Here is an 18831-nt window from a genome sequence, read left to right as displayed (position 1 = left end):
AAAACTGCAGAAATTTATGCTGACAGGCACCTGTGGTACCATCACCTGCCCTCCCAGAGTTGCTCAAGACAATCCATCTGGAACATTCCAATATGATCTTCTGTGGTGTTGTGAAATACCATCACTAATGCAGACGGCCTTAAAAAAGGGACCCAACAGATCTGAAATAGGAGGCTGGAATTTGTGTTTGTGGTAAAAATATTTCTGTATTCTTCATTAAAGAAGTTCATACCTAAGGTCACTAAACACCAGGAAAGGGTTCAAACAAGAGCAGGGGGAGGACTTTTTTCTCAGTGAAAAGTTAATTCCCAAACTATGGCATATTGGCACAACTATCTTCAAAACATCAGAGAAACAAGTCTCTTCCAAAGCTGGTATAAGACTATTCATGAGATCTCAACTCCTGGACAGCAAAAACCACCTTCCCTCTAGGTTAGAGGTAAGCCCTGTGGCAAATTAGCATTTTTCTTGGGAAAATACAGAAGAAAGTAGGAAAATGAAATCATAAAAGGTAACAGTATTTAAAGGAAATCACTCATAGCTATTGGCAAACAATATAGCCAGAAACTTCAAGAAGGTTACCAAGTTAAAACCTCTCCCAACTATCCTACCTGCTAGTCTGACAAACTCAAAGTTACTCCAACTTCCATAGAAGCCAACTTTTTCTCAGCAATTGGAAAAACACATACTTGTTCTGTGCTAGAATATACATCTGGCTCTCTTAAAGGGGGGCTCGTTTTCACTCTTCATAGGTACAGAAGCCTTTGTGCCACTACACACAAAATACCTCTTTTAAATACAGGAAGCTGATCCCAGCAGTGGAAGTAAAGCAGAATTCTCTCCCTAGCCAGAGGAAAAGGGTGATTTGGAATCAGATAGCCTAAAATAATTCTTCAGGGAGAAAGGAGAGCCCCAAACATATACAACTCAAATAATTCTTCAACTTTGTAGTTTAATACATCCTCAGGATTTCCTCTTGATAAATATGGCAAAAGCTGCACATACAGAAGTAATTTCTGAGCACTCCACAAAGACCAAATTTAGAAGCTGCCTGTCAGTTGCTTCTTTTTTAAGTTGTCCCTTTAAAAGAGTAGTACAAAACAAAAGAGTTTCTGGATTTAGAGGGTTTTATGGCAATAAAACAGTAGCTCTAATAAATTGCAAATTTTTATAGATTAATGTAAGTTCATACTGGTAAAAATTTGAGTGTGGAAAGACTCAAAGGAGTATTTAAACTGTACATTTTTTGCACTTTGAAGCTATTTGATACAGTACCAAGAGGGGCATAAAAAAGTTTAAGAGAATGTCTGATCAAAACCATCCCATGGAGGGATCTCTTTCAATCAAAATATTATTTGAGAGTTTTCTACTAGTGCATTAAGTGACATGTCTAACACAGGCCACATTATCTCCTGCATCACCTAGGTGGGACAAGTCCCTGCTGCAACTGCTCCTACACAATGGGGTTTTGCTGCAAGGCTGGTTTTGCTCTACTTCTTTACAGATGAGAATTTCTGGTTACTTATGATGCTGAAACCAAGGTCAACTAATATGAACCTTGCACTTGGAACACAGAAACAGAACTCCTTGATGTTTTTTCGTTCCTGAAAATTGGGGAAGGGTGAAAGAGAGAAGGCTAATCCAGCATCTCAGCACAACCTCTAAGGAAAAATTCTCTTTACTACAGAAAAGATTTGCCTTTATTATGGAAAACCCATTTATGCTCAACAGTAGCCCAGACAACAGTCTTCACTTCAGACACGTAGCTGCCTTTTCCATATGTATGGCCTAGGCTGTGAAGAAAAGAACTGGCATCTTGAATTTGATTTGTAGTTAGTTATCTGGGAAATGTCAGCTTGAAGAATTAAGAATGTGCTCATGGCACCTCATGCTGCCAAGGAGACATGGTACACACCTTGAGGACTGAAGCTCCCACACCCTGTCCACTGGGCTGCTGCATTTCAGCCAAAAGGTGATAAAGACCAGACTAATTGAGTCCAGGCCATCATTCATCTCAGAGGCACTGCACCATCCCTCCCCATCCGATCCCATCCAGAACAGCAGGAAAACATTTTCTCAAGAAAATTTTGCTGAAGAATGGAAAGTTTTATGTATCTCCAAGAGCACTGCTGAACACAGGATGGAACCAGCCACAGCTTGGGTGTGCTCTTTATAATAAACACTTTCTTCTTCAACAGTGTCACACCTTTCACCTGCTCAGGGCTCAGATGCAAGTTCACCTGGCAGCCAACACTGAAAAGGGACAGGAGGAAATTCACCTTCATAAATTTATCTTCTTCCCTTTGGTCAATGAGTCTCTCTGCTCTGTGAACACTTCCTTTCTACTTAGCTTAGAGCAGAAAGGTGTGACCCTTCTGTTCTCACCTAAAACATCCAATTCTGTGAAACTGGATCTGGCTTTCTTCAACAGCTCCCACACTTGGCAAAACTCCTATTAGAAATAAACAAAGCTCATGTGGTGCAAGGTATAAAATAACATATTGAAATGCCTAAGTAAGCAGTAAGCAAAACACAGACAAACTGATCTTGTAATTAGAAGAGTGGAACTGGGAGGCTCTGTGCTCCTGAACAGGATATGTGCATTGTTTGTTGGCAGGTAGAGGCTGGTTTATTTCTGTGTTCCAGAAAGAGGTCGTATCACATCAGGAAATCCTGAAGCACAGTTCAGGGTTTAGAAACATATAACAGACTCAAAAGAGTTTCAATTCTCTAAAAGCCATTAAGATCTGAAATCACTCATCAGTCTGACCTGCTGAACATTGCAGATCATTGTGTGTCATCTCAGCACTCTGTTCCACACTACAGACTGGTGCCTACAAGGCTGGACAAACTGCAACATCATTTCTATGATAGCAAATTAGTCAAGATCATTCCAAATATGCATGAGCAGAAAATCCTTCATTGCAGAGGAAGGTGGGACATCCCTGGGAGTCTGAACTGAGGTGCTTACTCCTGACCCCAAATCTGAGTCTGGTGTTGCAAGCAGAACACAGCCGACAGATAGATGAGAGAGTGGGGATTCTTAAACAAGAGAGAATAAAGATCCTCTTCCCCTGGCTGCCAGGTTTCCTTCTTCCTACAGGTGCACACCCCTGTGAGGCTGTACATAATTTTGTAGAAATAGAATTTGTTTTAGTCAAAGATACAGCTCTCTTCCCTCCATAAAAGTCTGTGTTCCACCCCAGCGTAGTCCCTCTGGGAAGAGCAAACTTAACTGATCATCAGTGTTGTCAAACTGTCACAGAATTCACAGAATCACTAGGTTGGAAAAGACCTTCAAGATCATAGAGTCCAACCCATGCCCTAGCACCTAAAGTAAACCATGGCACCAAGTGCCATATCCAGCCTTTTTTTAAACACATCCGGGGGATGGTGACTCCACCACCTCCCCAGGCACACAATTCCAGTACTATATCTCTCTTTCAGTAAAAAAAGAACCCTGTAACAACATTTTAAGGTAATCCTTCCTCCAAATGACTCCTCCTATCCATTCTACAATGGCTATGTGGCTCCTGGTCTAAACCAGTCTCAAGCTCTCCAGTACAGATTATACCCCTCCAGAAGCTTAAAAGATAGTTGGTTATACAGCAGGTCTTTGGACACGGCCACAAACAGAGCTCTCATGTGACAGAAGTTTGCTGAGCACCTCTCTTCAGGCAAAACAAAAATCCCCATCCACCTACAGCAGCATTCATGCTGGCTGGTTCCTCAAGCTAAAGGCAGAGCAATAGAGAGGCCTGACAGCTACTTCAGACTAATAAAAACACAGAGGTATATAATGCTCACAAACCACACAGACAATCCCCAACAAAAAAAACATACGCAACAGCCACACATGCACACATGTCACTCCTCCAACAGCACAGCTTAGTGCCAGTCAGAAGAGCAGTGCACTGCAATCAGAAAAACCAGAAGCGGCAGCATCCAAAGGAGCTGCAGGAATACAGAGCTGAACAGAGCTCTGTGAACAGCAGGGACGAGCATGAGGTTTGCCAGCCCAATTCTGACATGTACTATTCAACGTGAACACGTTGTATGTCAACATCATGTGCTGCAGATCACTTCACACATGTAGCACTTGCAGTTGGAAAGGATGTAAACTACCAATTTATCAGAAGTAAAAAATACAGGATGCAGTAAAAAGTATAGGAGATAAATATCTTATTCATCAAAGGACCACAGTGTAAGCTTCAATTAGTAACCCTTTGCCACAGTTTTAAACTGAATTGAATGTCAGTGAAAAGTTTCAAAAAAATCCCACTGAAATTAAGGCTCCCTCACTATAAGACAATTGTATTAATGCACCTGCCTATTTAGACTGATCTAAGATTGTAGCTCTGTTCTTTTAATTATGGGGATCCTGCATTCCTTATTTCTACATCCATTTAACTTTTCTGTTCTCATATATTAATAGAAATATGCAGTGTGGGAATTATTTACATTAATATCAGTATAAACTAGGTCTTCTGAAATACATTTACAGAAAAACAATGCTTTGAGATTTATACAGCTAATTAGCACGTGGCAGTAAGTTTAAATTCATTGTTCTCTCTATAAGATTTGCCTGTTTCAGTAAACCAGTAGAGAGTATCTTCCAAGTAGTTTATCACACTGCATAGTTTTTTTAAAATCCTTTGCTGAAAAATGAAACACACACAAAAATGTATCAGTTATGAGAAAAGGTTTCATGTATAAACTAAATACTGCATCTTTTAGGTCATATGACTGGAAAATAAAGTGTAATATGTGAAGTATACTTGGACTTGTTTAGAAAAAGCAACTTTAAGTTAGTTTAATTATTATTTTTTCTCCCCAGTACAACTGACTTCTACAAATCCTACTCCTATATTTAAGTTGCAAATTGTTCCAAATAGCCTTTTACATTATTTATGCAGAATGTGATCAACAACACACTAATTATAAAGCTTGTTTCCTGAAAACTCGAGGGCAGCCCACACAACTGCACCTGGGAAAGAAATTCCAGTGAGCTCCATGATCATCATCTGGTGCTGACTTACACTTAAAGCATCCTCTAAACTTGCACAGCCTTACTGTATGTGATATGTTATTGGGTATGTGATAGTTATGGGATTATGGATCTCCCAGAAAAAAAAAACAAACGAAGGACATTTGTCAACAGAGGGGAAAGGGAAGAGGGCAACGAGGGGAAGCTGCCAGAAAGGATAGTCTGCTGAATGCTTATTCCAAGAATATTGCACAAGCTCAACTAAAATGCATACATAATGACAGGCAGCTGAAAATTTCATAATTGCTCATTATGCAACTTTACCTTAGGCACTTTAAGCAAATACTGAAGAAATAATACATGGGAAAACATGGCTTGCCTTAAATTTTTTAAAAGAAGAATTAGGAAACTATACACGTGGGCCTTTGCTTCTCTCTCTGCTGGAATCCTGTAATCCTTATTAATCTGCTGTTTGTTCCTGGAAAGTAACTTTTCTCTGTCGGTAAAATCCAAAGTTCAGTTGGATTAATCCATGCCCTTTACTTGTAGCTGAAGCTGTGTGGACAAACACATGATTTTGACAGACATGACTCAAAATTTGCTATCTGTTCTCTATTTGCCATACTCTTAATCAAAGTAATTTAAAAAAATAAAACCTGGGAACAGCGTTCCACAGGGTGCCAAATTTGCAGCGAAAGCCCCGTAGGCTCCTGTCACACAAAATTTTGACAAGCCTTGCCAAGCGGTTTCTCCAGGATGCAAACTGCTTGCCAAGTGACTGGGCCCTTTGTGTGGCAGTTGAATGCTGCAGAGGGGAAGGTTAGCAAAGGGCTTTGACAGGAAAGGGAAACTGCTGTTTTCACCCTGTGAAGTTCTCCATGCACAAATAAAACACAGTCTCCTGCTACAGGGTGATGCTTGGTGTACCCTCCACATCTCTGCAGAGATTATTTTCTAACTGAGGACGAGTGCACCCAAAAGTAATGTCACAGTGTGCTAGCAGAACTGAATAAAACCACCCCTGAAACCAACCCACCCACCCACCCAGGGACATTCACAGGGCATTTCAGACCTGAGGTCCAGGAAAAACAGGACAGATGCCTCCAGCCTATCAAATTTCCAATCTGTACAAAGTTCATTCACTGTTTAAGAACTTTACATTCAAACAGGCCTTCCCAGTGAGAGTAAGATGACTCCCTGCAGATCTAGAATACCAGAAGCCAGTGCAGAATACCAAGCAGAGACACACACCAATATGCACAAGCTATATTCATTCTCGTGTTTTGCTCTATGTAGAAAGCAGCTGAAGGCATGCCATGTGATGAAAGCAATTCTCAATTACCATCTAACAGCAGTTTGGGATCCCATCTTCAGCACGGACAAGGCAGCACCCTCTTTGCTTTCTGCAGTACAATGCAGATACAGAGTGCAACTTTCTGAACTGTGTAGGGGCAAAATACTTGGTTGAAGACTTCCTTCTTCAGGAGCACTCAGCATAAATCTGAACATCATTTAAGATGAAGCAAAAACTCCCTCCTTAAGTGTAGCAAGAGAGTAAATCACCCAAAACATCAGCTTTTTTTTTCTTTTGCTACCTAATGAGCTACAAAATAGTTACAGCTTACTACCTACCATCCCATTTGTGCTGGTTTCAGGTGATAACAGAAACTAAATTTATCCAGTAACATGCTTCAATGTAGTTTTAGGTGTCTATTGAGGAAAAAAGAGAAATCCCAATAACCAGCTGGGTCAACTACAATATGAAATATAAATATGTATCCTCGACTTGAAGTCAGCTGATTTTTGTTTCTGACATGCTGTGGATGCAACATACATACATAGAGAACAAACCACAGTTTGCAGCAGCAAACAAGCCAGCTGAAACAGTAATCAGTGAAACCAATATAAAGTTTGAGCAGTAAATAAATTAAATAGTAGCAGTGGCTGCTACTAAAATGGCATGTTCTTGGCAACAAAACATAAGCAAGGGAAAATGAGTTTTTGCTGAATGACTGCAGCAGCAAGTGAAACTGGAAGTGCCCCACCTCAAATGACATAGTGAGGTTTCATGCGTATTAGGGCCAGTAGAGCAGCTTGAAAGAAAAACAGAGTGAATAAAAAGCCCTTACATTGGTTTCTCTGGTTTTCCTAGACTTTGATGTCAAACCAAACAGGACTGCTGCATTTGCTGCCTGACAGTGAAATAAGACAGACTGAACAGATTGCTTAACCCCATGAAACACAAGGCAGCCCCAGCTATGAAAGGTGGCATCTGGAGTATCCCCTGTCCTGCAAGGTAAAAGGTAAGGGGAGACAGGATCTCTCTGGTAGTCATCAAACCCAGTATTAGCTACTGCCAAACACTGAAGTTAAACTTCTGGAGCTAGCAGACAGTCTAGTTTCCTCTCTTCCTGAAGGAAAAATCTTTAGAAAGCAGTCATTACTCAAAGTCTATTTATCTAAATTGTTTATCAAAAAATGTTGCATATGCTACTACCCCAAACAACATTAAAACTCAATTGATTTCACAGGCTATGACCAAGGTAGAAATTGCCCTCCTCAAATTCAGGCACAGACTGCCTATATTATTTTCAAAGCAGTAGGTACATTAAAATTAACCTCTTGTCCACAAATTTGGACATCACATAATTGTTAACATCCTGAAATATGGGTTTCCAGGCCCTCCATACCCACTGGCTCCCGTACACGAACCCTGCACTGTCTTTTGTATCCAGCAATTTTAGATAGCAGTTCCAAGCACCATAGACAAGCCAAAACATCTTTTAAACAAATTTTACCTGAGTGTCTCAATTTGTTGCAAAAGCCTCAGGTAAAACCTGAGATTTCAAGCAATTAAATTACACTTGGAGCAATGTAGGCATAACAAACATACCATTTCTTGCAGAAATTTTCTCAACCACATGAATGTATTTCCTTTCTTCTCAAATATGTGTTGTTATGCTAAGTATAATTTTAATATTAATAAAACAGCAGACTCCTCCAAATATGGGTAAATGTACCCAAGACAAAGCTGCGTATGAGAACTGCACTTGTTTTCTACAAATGCACCCAAGTATGCTCTGTTACTCACCTCAATTTTATCTGTTTTTGCATCTCCCCAATAAAGCTTGTTTTTCTCAAGATCCAGTGCCAAGCCATTAGGCCACCCAAGAGAAGTATTCACCAGAACTCGCCTTTCCGAGCCATCCAAATAAGCACATTCTATCTTTGGGCTTTCACCCCAGTCCGTCCAATACATGTAGCTGTAAATAACAAAAAAAAAAAAACAAAAAAAAAAAAAAAAAGAAAAAAACAAAAAAAAAACCAAAAGAAAAGAAAAAAAAAGGAAACAATTAATGCATGCAACACCAGGACAAGAATTAAGGTCTGTGTCGCTTTTGAAAGAATTTGCTTTTTGCTTCCCCAGCAGCAGCAAACAAGCCAGCTTAAACAGTAATCAGTAATGACAATATAAAGTTTGAGCAGTAAATAAATTAAACTACTGAGAATATGCAGTGGCCCAATTCCTTCATAGTTAGGATAACACTGAAGATGCAGAGAACAGAAAATTCAACCAAATACCCAATGTATAGGTTCATTGAGGAACACTATATTTAGAAGCCACCTTTTAAGTACACAGTTATTAAAGGGATGAATCAAGGGAAAACCAGTCATTTCCTGAATATCTGAGAAACGGCACAGTCATCATCCTGCAAGTTGCACATTTTCACTTTCAGGAGACCGTGAGCTGGATCCCAAGACCAACCACAGGGCTCTCAGTAAACACCAGACTTACCCCATGACAGGATTGAGCACTATGGCTCGAGGCTCATCCAGGTTTTCTGAGATAAGGATCTTCCTGGATGTCCCATTCAGCCGCGTCACCTCGATGCGGTCCGTGCCAGTATCAGTCCAGTACAGGTTCCTGGCCACCCAGTCCACAGCAATCCCATCTGGGTGGTTGATCTCCGTGGTCACCAGAGTCTGGGCCCCAGTGCCATCGAGGTAGGCCCGACGAATTGCCCGGACATCATCATCAGTCCAGTAGATGTAGCCTTCCACAGGGTCATAGTCAATGGCAATTGCATGTCTGATGTTGTCTATCTGCAGAATAATGTCAGTGAAATCCGGCATGTCCAGGGAAATCCTCCTCAAGTCAGTTCTTCTGGCGAGCAGCAAGACCTCCTCAGCACCTGAGGAGAAAAGCATTCATGGCATCATTTGCACTGCTACTGATGTGAAGATTTCAGTGGAGCACAGCAGGCTCTGAACTGCTACTGTCGCGGCAACAAGAAGAGATTTCCTTAAATAAGGACATCAAGCTTTCATGAAAATATAGGCTTGCTTGTATTTTAGATGGCAATTTCTCCCAGCCTTCTAAACTAATACAGACCATAGCAATCTGTCTCTAGAATCTAAAAAAAATAGAATTTGGTGGGTGCAGGTCCAAATATTTCATCACATTATGGAGACTTGCTCAGCCAAATGTCTCACTAGCTCTATCAGTGCACCAGACAAGTTTTCACACATGCCCTACGCAGTAAATGACAGGGGCTAACAGAAGACTGGAGTATTTTGTAAACAAATTCCATTAATTATTTACTCCAGACAGTCCAACATGAAAACAAGTCACAACCACAGCAAGTATTTATCATTTTGCCACAGATGACGCAAAACAATTCTAAGGCAATAGGATTGCTGTTCTTTTCTCTCCCCTATTCTTTCTCCCCACTGAAGTTTTCCTGCTTGTGGAAAGGGTGCCAAACAACAACTTAGAGTACATTTCAAGGACAAATGGGACCTTCAGTTGACTGACACTGAAGTGGCAGCTTCTTTTATTAATGCAAAAAAGGGGACAGACAGCAAATGTGCAGTTGCTTAATAAAGTTTCCCCACATATACCCATGCATGCTTCAGTACAAAAAGAGAAGTATGTGAGGTTTTTCCTGCTTCTGTTACCAAATTTATGTTGGGTTTTTTGAAAACTGACAAGGAAACTTTATTGTTTAGCAATACTCCAAAACTGGAAGCCTAAATAAAAATCATTTGTTGCATTTCATCCAGACCAGCAAACACCACTAGGAGGTGGCAATTTCCAGTTTCCCCCAACAGCTGAGGCTGAATCAAAATGGCCATCATGGGGACATATCTACGAATAACAGAAATTCAAATGTTCATGAGAACATTCTTCTGAAATACTTCACACCTAGACATGCTTATGTCGTTCTGAAGACACAGAAGTTGAATCTATTGTACAACACAACCAAATTTACATTCACTATGGGTGCTGGATTTGAGTTTGGAAATCAGAGTTTAGCCTCCACATATCATCTCAGAAGCTCTGAAAAGAAATAGTGCTCAGGGCACAAGTGTATAATGACAGAAACAATCTAAAAGAGCAGTATTTTAATATCATTTAAGCACCTCAAACTACCTCAAGCCATCATAACTCTTGGATGAAGCAGTGCTGCTCTCCCTCCTTCCTTGTTCTCACTTCTGTATCACCCGGCCTCACATGCAAGCACAGCATGGCCTTGCACCATGGTTGTGTGCTGCAAACCACGGCAAAGAGCTGGTCCAAACCAAAACTAACTCAGTAGAAATGAAGCCATCAGCCCAAGTTAACAACCAGACCTGCAGAGCTCCACAAACACCTGTGCTGGCACAGTGAGGGGCTCCAGCAAGAATGCTTCTCCCAGTCAGCATCAGCTGACAAGGTCTGGTAAGGACAGCATCACTGCGAGGGAAGGCCTAGGCAGAAGAGAGAAACAACAACTCAAAGCTAAAAAACCCCCCAGAGAAAAGGGAGGAATGAAAGCCCATGCATTCATGACAGCAAAGCAAGAGAAACACAACAACCACAGCAGAACCAAATACCTCATGTAAAAAAGTTTTATGTCTAGCTTCTAGACTAGTGCAAGTAAAGTAAAAATTCATGCCTCAGAACTCAACATGGAAAGGGTGATGTATCTGGTCATCTAAGTGTTGTACAGACACAGAAGGGTTTTCAATTATACATTTAAAAAACAGTTGAGATGTTGGAGTTGCTCTTTATTTAAGAGAACACCTGGAACACATGGCCGGCCCTTTGTCTCGGGGAGGATGATGAGCAAGTCAAGAGTTTCTGGATTAGGATTAAAGAGCAGAGCAGGCAGGGTGACACTGCTGGGGGTGTTTGTTCCAGGACAGCAGATCAGGGGGAGCAAGTGGATGAAGTCTTTTACAGACAGCTGGCAGGAGCCTCCCAGTCACACACCCTGGCTCTCATGGGTGGCTCCAGCCACCCCCATCTCTGCTGGGTGAGCTGAGCACACACAGTGCACAAGGCTCCTGGAGAGCACTGATGTCAACTTTCTAACACAGGTGATGGAGGAAAGATGTGCTGCCGGACCTTGTACTAACTAACAACAAAGAACTGGCTGGGATGTGAATGTGGGGGGCAGTCTTGGCTGCAGTGAGCAGGACACGGTGCAGCACAGGATCCTTCAAAGAAACGGGATCCTGAGTAAGGTCCTGAAAAGATAACTGATCTCTTCAGGCATCTCCTTGGAACAATCTCATGGGAACATGCCCTAGAGGGAAGAGGGGTCCAAGAGAGATGGCTAATACTCAAGGAACAGCATGGCAGCTGTTCATACACTCAGGTTTATATCCACCTTAACCTCTGAATTTCTACAATATCAATGTGTCTGCAATCATAACCTTAATACTGAAGTTACAAGGACTGTGAAGCAGAGGACCATCAAATACAAGCCTAGCAAGTGATAACACAGCAATTACCAATATTACATGTATTTCTAGGATAACCAACATTACAAGCCTCATTGCATGGGAACAAACAGATAAGAATCAAATGCATATGTTTTGCCTCTTCACACAAGTGATTGCAGGGTCACCTTGGTTCACTGTAAACAAGTTCAGAGGAAGCAACCATCAGTCTAAGGCCCAGATTGTGCCTGGAAATGCTGACTAGACAACAGGCTGAAAGACACTGTTAACACCCCCTAAAACTCACAAGTAGTACCAAGACAGCCTTCACTTCCTCACAGCAGCAATAATTAGACTCAGATTTATCTCCAGCTCTGTGATAGGTTCACCTCTGCATAAGACCATGTACTTATTTGCACTCAAAGTATTATTTTGACCGGGAACAGGACAGCCCAGCCACCTTGAATCAGCTACATGACTAGAATCTTGCAAATCAAAAGAAACAAATTATTTCTGACATGTCCAGCTGCTGTGACTTTTTCTCCAAGCAAACACTACTGCAGCTACAGTCCCAACCTCAGTTCTGTCCCATGGACATATACAGCTAAAAACAAACAGGAAGAAGAAAGCTTCTCCCTGCTGATCTAGCAAACAAAAATAAAATCTTCAGTTGACAACTGGGACATTTTGTTGGTAGTTGAAAGAGATATCTCTTGGTAATTTCTTCTATTTTCTAACATATCTTTAACTGAGGCTTGTGGGGGAAAAGAAATAATAAGGGGAAGGAGCTACCTGCTTAATTCTGTATGGATGCTTAAAATTAACAACTCTTGACAGACATGCACCTATATCCTTGAACAACAAAATACACAAGAACAGAGAAAATGTTACCACAGCATGTATCACGAAGTTACACCCCCACTTGAAAGCCTGTAATAGATTGTTATCAGAGGTAATTTTTGATAGGTGCAAATCCTGTCTTTTATTACAGCACAGCTTAAAATTACAGTTGGTTATAACTGTATTTGACTCCATTAACAAATTTCTGCTAGAGAGAAAGAGTTGGCAGCAGGCTCTGAGCACAACACCAAGAGGTGAGAACTTGACACTGGTTCTCTCTAAAAACCTGGACAAACACGCTTGTCTGGCTCATTAGTTTTATCTGTATCATGGAGGTATTTTGATTATTAATGTTGGTAGGAATGTTTTCAAGGCTACAGAAGTGCTGTGCTGTGACTTGCCCAGTGTTATCCTAGGTACCCTAGAATCTGCTTAACACATTACAGCCAGCTATTTACCTAGTGCTAAAGTGCTGTAACATACATTTAATTAACTTCATCTTCAAAACCTCTCTCACTGCAGTCACTTCTCTAACCACACGATCAAGAGATTCCCAACAGAACTGCTAACTGTTACAACATGATCATTTATAATACCACACAATGAACAAAAGCCTTTTTGGAGGGGAGTGGGAAATGCAAGCTATTCCAACATCACAATTGCAGCAACCAAACACTTCAGCAGAAGTTTATGAGAAATTCTCTATGAAAACCATAAATAGAAAACCAGGAGGGACTAGATCAATCTAAATCTTCCATTCAGAAAACATTTTAAAATACCCATACTCCAACTGTTTTACTTTTTCAACTAGTTTAAATTTTTAACTGCTTATTTTTCTCTATTCAGCTCAAGCTTTCTGCAGACCTTCAAGAGAAATGTTTAGAGTAGATCTAATCACCATAAGTGCTGATGAGCTGTTCTGGTTGACACACTATCACAGAAAGGTTTGGGTCTGAAGGGACCTTGAAGATCATCTAATTCCAACCCCTTTATGAGAGTCAGGGATGCCACCCACTAGATCAGGTGGCTCAGAATCCCACCCAAGCTGGCCTTGAACTCTTCCAGGGATGGGGCATCAGAACAACATCTGAGTTTACAAAAAAAACCCCAAAAAACAAATAAGAAGACTCTAAACTCTATTTGCAATTAATAAATCCTACAGAAACAGGTTAGGAGACATTGTTTTTGGTACTTACACAAGGTGCTTTCCTGCCATACCCAGAAATCAGTATTTTGAATATCTATGCTAGGATATCACTCTTGCTTTGATTTGGTTGGTTTGTGCTCTTGTTATTAAAAATTCATGCTCCACTGCTGGAAATGGCAACTGTATTCTATTTGCAAAACTAACTGCAATCAGAGCTGACAGCAGCAAACAGGCATCTCACTGGCTTGACAAGACCCTTTTTTATTCTTCCCTTGGCCCACTTCACGTTTGACAAGTAACAAGACATCTATAACACAGTAACAAATGCTCCAATTTATTCACCCAACCTAAACATGTGGACTGCAGTGGCTGCCTCTGTTAATCTTTGCCAGAAAAGGCCACGCTATTCCTCTCCCATTTGTCTGTCTGCTAATTAGGCTGGAACAATGACCTATTGTAGGACTCATCCCCCAGTTTTATGTATATGCATGAGCATGCACCTGCATGTACAGACTCAGTCTCATTACAAACAACTCTGGAAATCTCGAGACTTGTGGGGAGAAAAACCAGATACACTCTAAAAACAGGAAAGGTTTTAGCTCTGCTCCAAAGAACAAAATGGTAAGTGCTTTCTGAAAAGTGTGTGTTAGAAGTACTTTGACTGCAGGCAACTCCCTTACAAGCTGTTTGAGCACAGCTACCTCAGCACTCTTGATAAACAAAATAGATTTATCAAAACAGCAAGGGATTTTGTTGGTTGCTGCAATACAGTGAATTATCTAGCAAACTTCCAGTGTATGGCAAAAGGCGGCCAGAGTATGGTTTTGGGAGAAAACATGGACTGTATGAATATTGGTAACACTACCATGATGTTCAATAAGCTTTTCAATATTCAAAACAACTACAACACCTTGCACAAGGGTTTAACATTAGTCACTCTTCACACCAAAAAAAAAATGATGCAATGAAACTGAGTGGATATAAATCAACAATACTCTGTAAAATCCCTTTCTTGCTCCTCAACCTCCTCAGAAAACAGTAATATTTAAGGAATTGAAAGAAACTTTAGCAATACCTAGAAATAAATGGAAAATCTTTTTATACCTTCTCTGTGGTTACCTTACTAGAGCCAGTTGCAACATGAACAGCACTATGCATTCCAGTCCAGGCTTTTATTTATCTTTCAGTCTGAGAGGAAGACAGGACTGCTTCTTCTTACTGTGTGACAGTGCTGGGCTGGGAAAGGCTGCCAGGTCCTCTCCAACTGGACACTGCACATGCAATTTAAAACCAAGGGCTGCGTGCAGTGGGAGTGTGCGACCAGCAAAATAGAAACAGGAAAGGTTTCTTTGAAAGAATGTTTTGAGTAGCCACATTCAGACAGGACTTGATTTAATTGAAAGGTAAGTAAGCATAAGGAAAACTAACAATTGTGACAAAGAGCGGAAATACCAGAGCACTTACGTAACTCATAAATTACATCATTTCTGTCTGCATGGTACAGGGAAAAGCTATTGTCTCCTGTTTCTTCCACTATCATAGCAGCAGACTTCTAACTTTGCCTGAACCAGAAAAAATACCTACAAATCAGAGTTTTGACACATTCACACAGCCACCAAAGTGAAATCCCACAAATGGAATATTAGTTGAACTGCACAGCTGATAAGATCATTAGCACAAAGCAGCTGACTAGGACAAAAGTAAAGTTCCTTCCAGAAAAGGCTGTTGTAAGACAGAAATCAGAGTTACCCTGTTCTAGTTTAGAAAGGAGTTTCTGTGAGACACATTCAGTTTTACATGCCCAGTACTATGCTTGTGAGCACAAAGGTTTGAGAAGTTACTGAAGAGGAGTAGACAACTCTTAGGAAGATTTACTCAAAACAGCATTAATATAAGTCATAAATGCATTGGTATTAGCCAGAATCAAAGGTCAGCACAGCCATCTGGCAACTGCTGTGCCAAGCAAAGAAGCTGCCCTTACACACAGCTTTCACCCAAAGAGCTCAAAGCACTTGAGCAACTAAGTCTTACCCTGCCCTGGGGTCTGTATATTCTCTGTGTGCTTTAAAAACAGAGAACAGAAAGTTGGAAATGTTAAGTGGGAAATCTGTTACCTTATGGATATCATACTCTCAGCTTCTACTCTTTGTTAACAAAGAAAAAATTAACATCCCTTGGCACAGAATTCTTAATAACAGCTCACTCACTGCAAGCCATAGGAAGAAGGATGGGCCAAGAAAAAGTCTGCCAAAAATCCCTACTGCTAGAAAAAGGGTAGGCTTTGGATTGTGGTGTTTCATCACAAAGAAAGGTTTTAAAGTTTACGTGTACCTTTCTCTGCTAGAGATACACAACTCCACTGGCTCAGAGCAAGGAATCACTGACTTTGGAACTGACATCCATTTTACCACCTAGTTTCTGTTAAACAGAGTTTTGGCAGTAACACCTCAAATGCACAGAGACAAGAATCAAAAATTCATTACAACTCAACAATATACATAATTAATATATTTTAAAAATGAACAAAAATACAGTAGGTTTTCTACAATCCCACTTCTATTGACTTCTAATTGCAGATGTTTCCCATTCAGCAAGAGACCTTGAACATATTAAGTTTCTTTACACTGCTGTCATCCTTTACACAAACAGAAATAAATATTTACACCCCACGAGCCCTCTCTGAGACTGAAAACTGTGCAATGCTTTGAAATTTAAGCATTATTTACAATGTGCCAAGTCTGATGGAGGCCCAGAAAATTCAATTCTGAACTGACACAATCAAGGAAAAAGCAAAACAGCAAAACAAAACAGACAAAAAAGATACAAACAGCTGCAAATTAGGGTTTGCAAATCTAGGGAGAGTCTCAATCTCACATTGATGCAGTAAAACAGAGGGACAGCCACCCAGTGCTGGAAGAAGTAGTCAAGCCACAGCAGCTTAGGCAGTTATCACTGGGTCTTGGAGACTTTGCCTGTGTATGTTCCTAGCACAAAGAGAATGCACGATAACAAAGTTTACATATAAACCTTTCTTTTCAGTGCAGGCCCAGGGTGTGGTTCTTTTGCAGCATAAAACCAGATTCAGTCCAGAGACTCAACAGAGCTGAAAAGGGAGAGCTTCGCTATTTCCTTTATAGGCACACACCAAAAAGAAAAAAAAAAACAAAACCAAAACAAAAAACCCCTAACCACAAAAATAAGCTCTAACTAGACAGAGTTTCAGAGTCCTGGAAAGTAGTCATCAATTTGAAACATGCACCAACAAAGCTTGAAAAGAAAGTTTCATTCACCATAGCCCAGGAAAACCACCGACAACAGAACTAGATGATGATGTGGCAGACCTTCAAGAATGCTCCTCACTCCCTCCAGGTTTGTTCCTTATGGCATGTTTCTAATGGCCTTTATCCAGTGAAATTATAAATAAGGCCATTTCCATATGAGGCTATTTCATTTTGTCGCTACACAAAGTGGTCCCCATTCAGAAGTATAAAAGTTGCTATGAATAGAAAATAATGTAAACTTTTCATATACATCAAATAAACTCGTCAGCATAACACACTAAATAAAGCAAGGGGAGGGAAAACAGACTCAAAACAAAGATCTACACATGAATGAAAGGGAAAAAACCCACTCACTAAATGGAGTGGAATGAGAAGAGGTAGATTTCCCTCTAGATTTCCCAAACTCTCAGGAACCCATTACTGAACAGTTTTTAATTACAAACTTGAATTTCAACAATTCCTGGATAAGCACAGGAATTACAGTACACCTTTGGGAGTGCAATAGGGAGAAAGGGAGTGAAGAAAAAGTCATCCATCTTCGGATAAAGTCTCCCTACAGTAGTCAAACACCAGGCACAGGGCAGAAGACACCTAAGAAATCAAAGCACCTTGCAACCAAAAGCCAATGGTTTTCCACAGCTGCATTTCAATCACAGAGTTGTCAACAGGGAGAAACAGATATCCAGTCTAGGCAATAAGGTAAAATACAGTTTTCTTTTGGCCTTTGTATCTCATGACAAAACAGTTAGGACATGAGTGCTACTTCCCAATACGCCTCTAAATCAATGATAGAATGTAATCAAAATTTATCTACTGATACACCAGTTTCTCTTCCAGCATCTTCCAAGTGCTAGAATACTCCAGATAGTTACTCACACAATGTCAGCAGAAGTTTTATCAGGTATTTGAAAGAACTGATTCTACAGCAGTTATCCCAAATAAAATATATCTCCCTGATCCTTCCCTTTCTCAAAAGGGCTGTTTTTCTCAAATTAGTGGTTGATCTGCTTCATCAGAAAGTCTGGATTAATCCATACTGCTCCTCTTATTTATCAGGAACACACACCAGCAAAGAAACCTTCTCTGGTGGTTAAATGGCATGAAATAAGTACTTCACCATGAAGGTATTTGTCTGCCAGCTTGTCTTGCCTGGAGGCTTTGTTGCTGTAATAAATTCCTGATAGCTCACCAAGGAACAAAACTTTTAAAACATATGATGTGCACCAGAAATACACGGGAGATGAGAAGAAAGTGCCTTAGCATTTCTTCCTTCAATATTCTTCAATCTGTCTCCTGCATATTAAAAAACCACTGTACATATTATGCAGTATTAGCCAGCAGGTTCCAAAAACAGTTTTCTATTTCACAACGTGCAGAATGGCAAAGAGAAATAAGACACTGGGAATGGCAGCCAACCCTGATCAACGGCCTCAACAACAGGATCCAGGATAGAAAAGGGTAGCTGACTCTTCAAACACCTGAAGCAAGTATTTTCTTTTCCAGCTATGAAAATGTGGGGGCTTTTTTCTGGTTTTCATTTGGGAGAACAGAATTTCCTCATTTATTTGAGAAACTGCAGCTGTCACACCTTGCTCACAGAAACCCTACAACTTCTAACACCACACAAGACTAACTCACAGCCAAACTCTCCCATTTTCAAGCAAAGAGCAGTTGCCTTCCACTGGAGAAATGCCTCTGCTGAGTTGAGGTCAATGTACCATGTCTCAAATGGCCACTGACATTCTGACATAGCAGGGACAATATTATTGCAAAAAAGCAGCAGGTTAGTCACAACATCTAGACTGAGATACCTAAAAGGAGCCAGATTTCTACAAAGGACCCATCAATTGAGGTACATTTGAGGAGTG

General features: G+C 40.6%; 1 protein-coding gene across 1 annotated transcript in view; it reads right to left on the bottom strand.

Annotated features, from left to right (window-relative positions):
• LRP5 (LDL receptor related protein 5) overlaps window positions 1–18831 on the bottom strand; it is a 124991-nt gene that overhangs the window by 49977 nt on the left and 56183 nt on the right. Inside the window, exons 6-7 of the mRNA XM_059473775.1 lie at window positions 8784–9180; window positions 8079–8250 (exon numbers count right to left, since the gene is read on the bottom strand). Coding sequence (XP_059329758.1) covers window positions 8079–8250; window positions 8784–9180 — 569 coding nt within the window. The remainder of the gene's footprint in view (window positions 1–8078; window positions 8251–8783; window positions 9181–18831) is intronic.

The sequence above is a fragment of the Ammospiza nelsoni genome, chromosome 6 (assembly GCF_027579445.1).
Source record: "Ammospiza nelsoni isolate bAmmNel1 chromosome 6, bAmmNel1.pri, whole genome shotgun sequence".
NCBI classification, from domain to species: Eukaryota; Metazoa; Chordata; class Aves; order Passeriformes; family Passerellidae; genus Ammospiza; species Ammospiza nelsoni.
The sequence above is the reverse complement of the archived record's forward strand: the minus strand, read 5'-3'. Positions and strand labels throughout refer to the sequence as shown.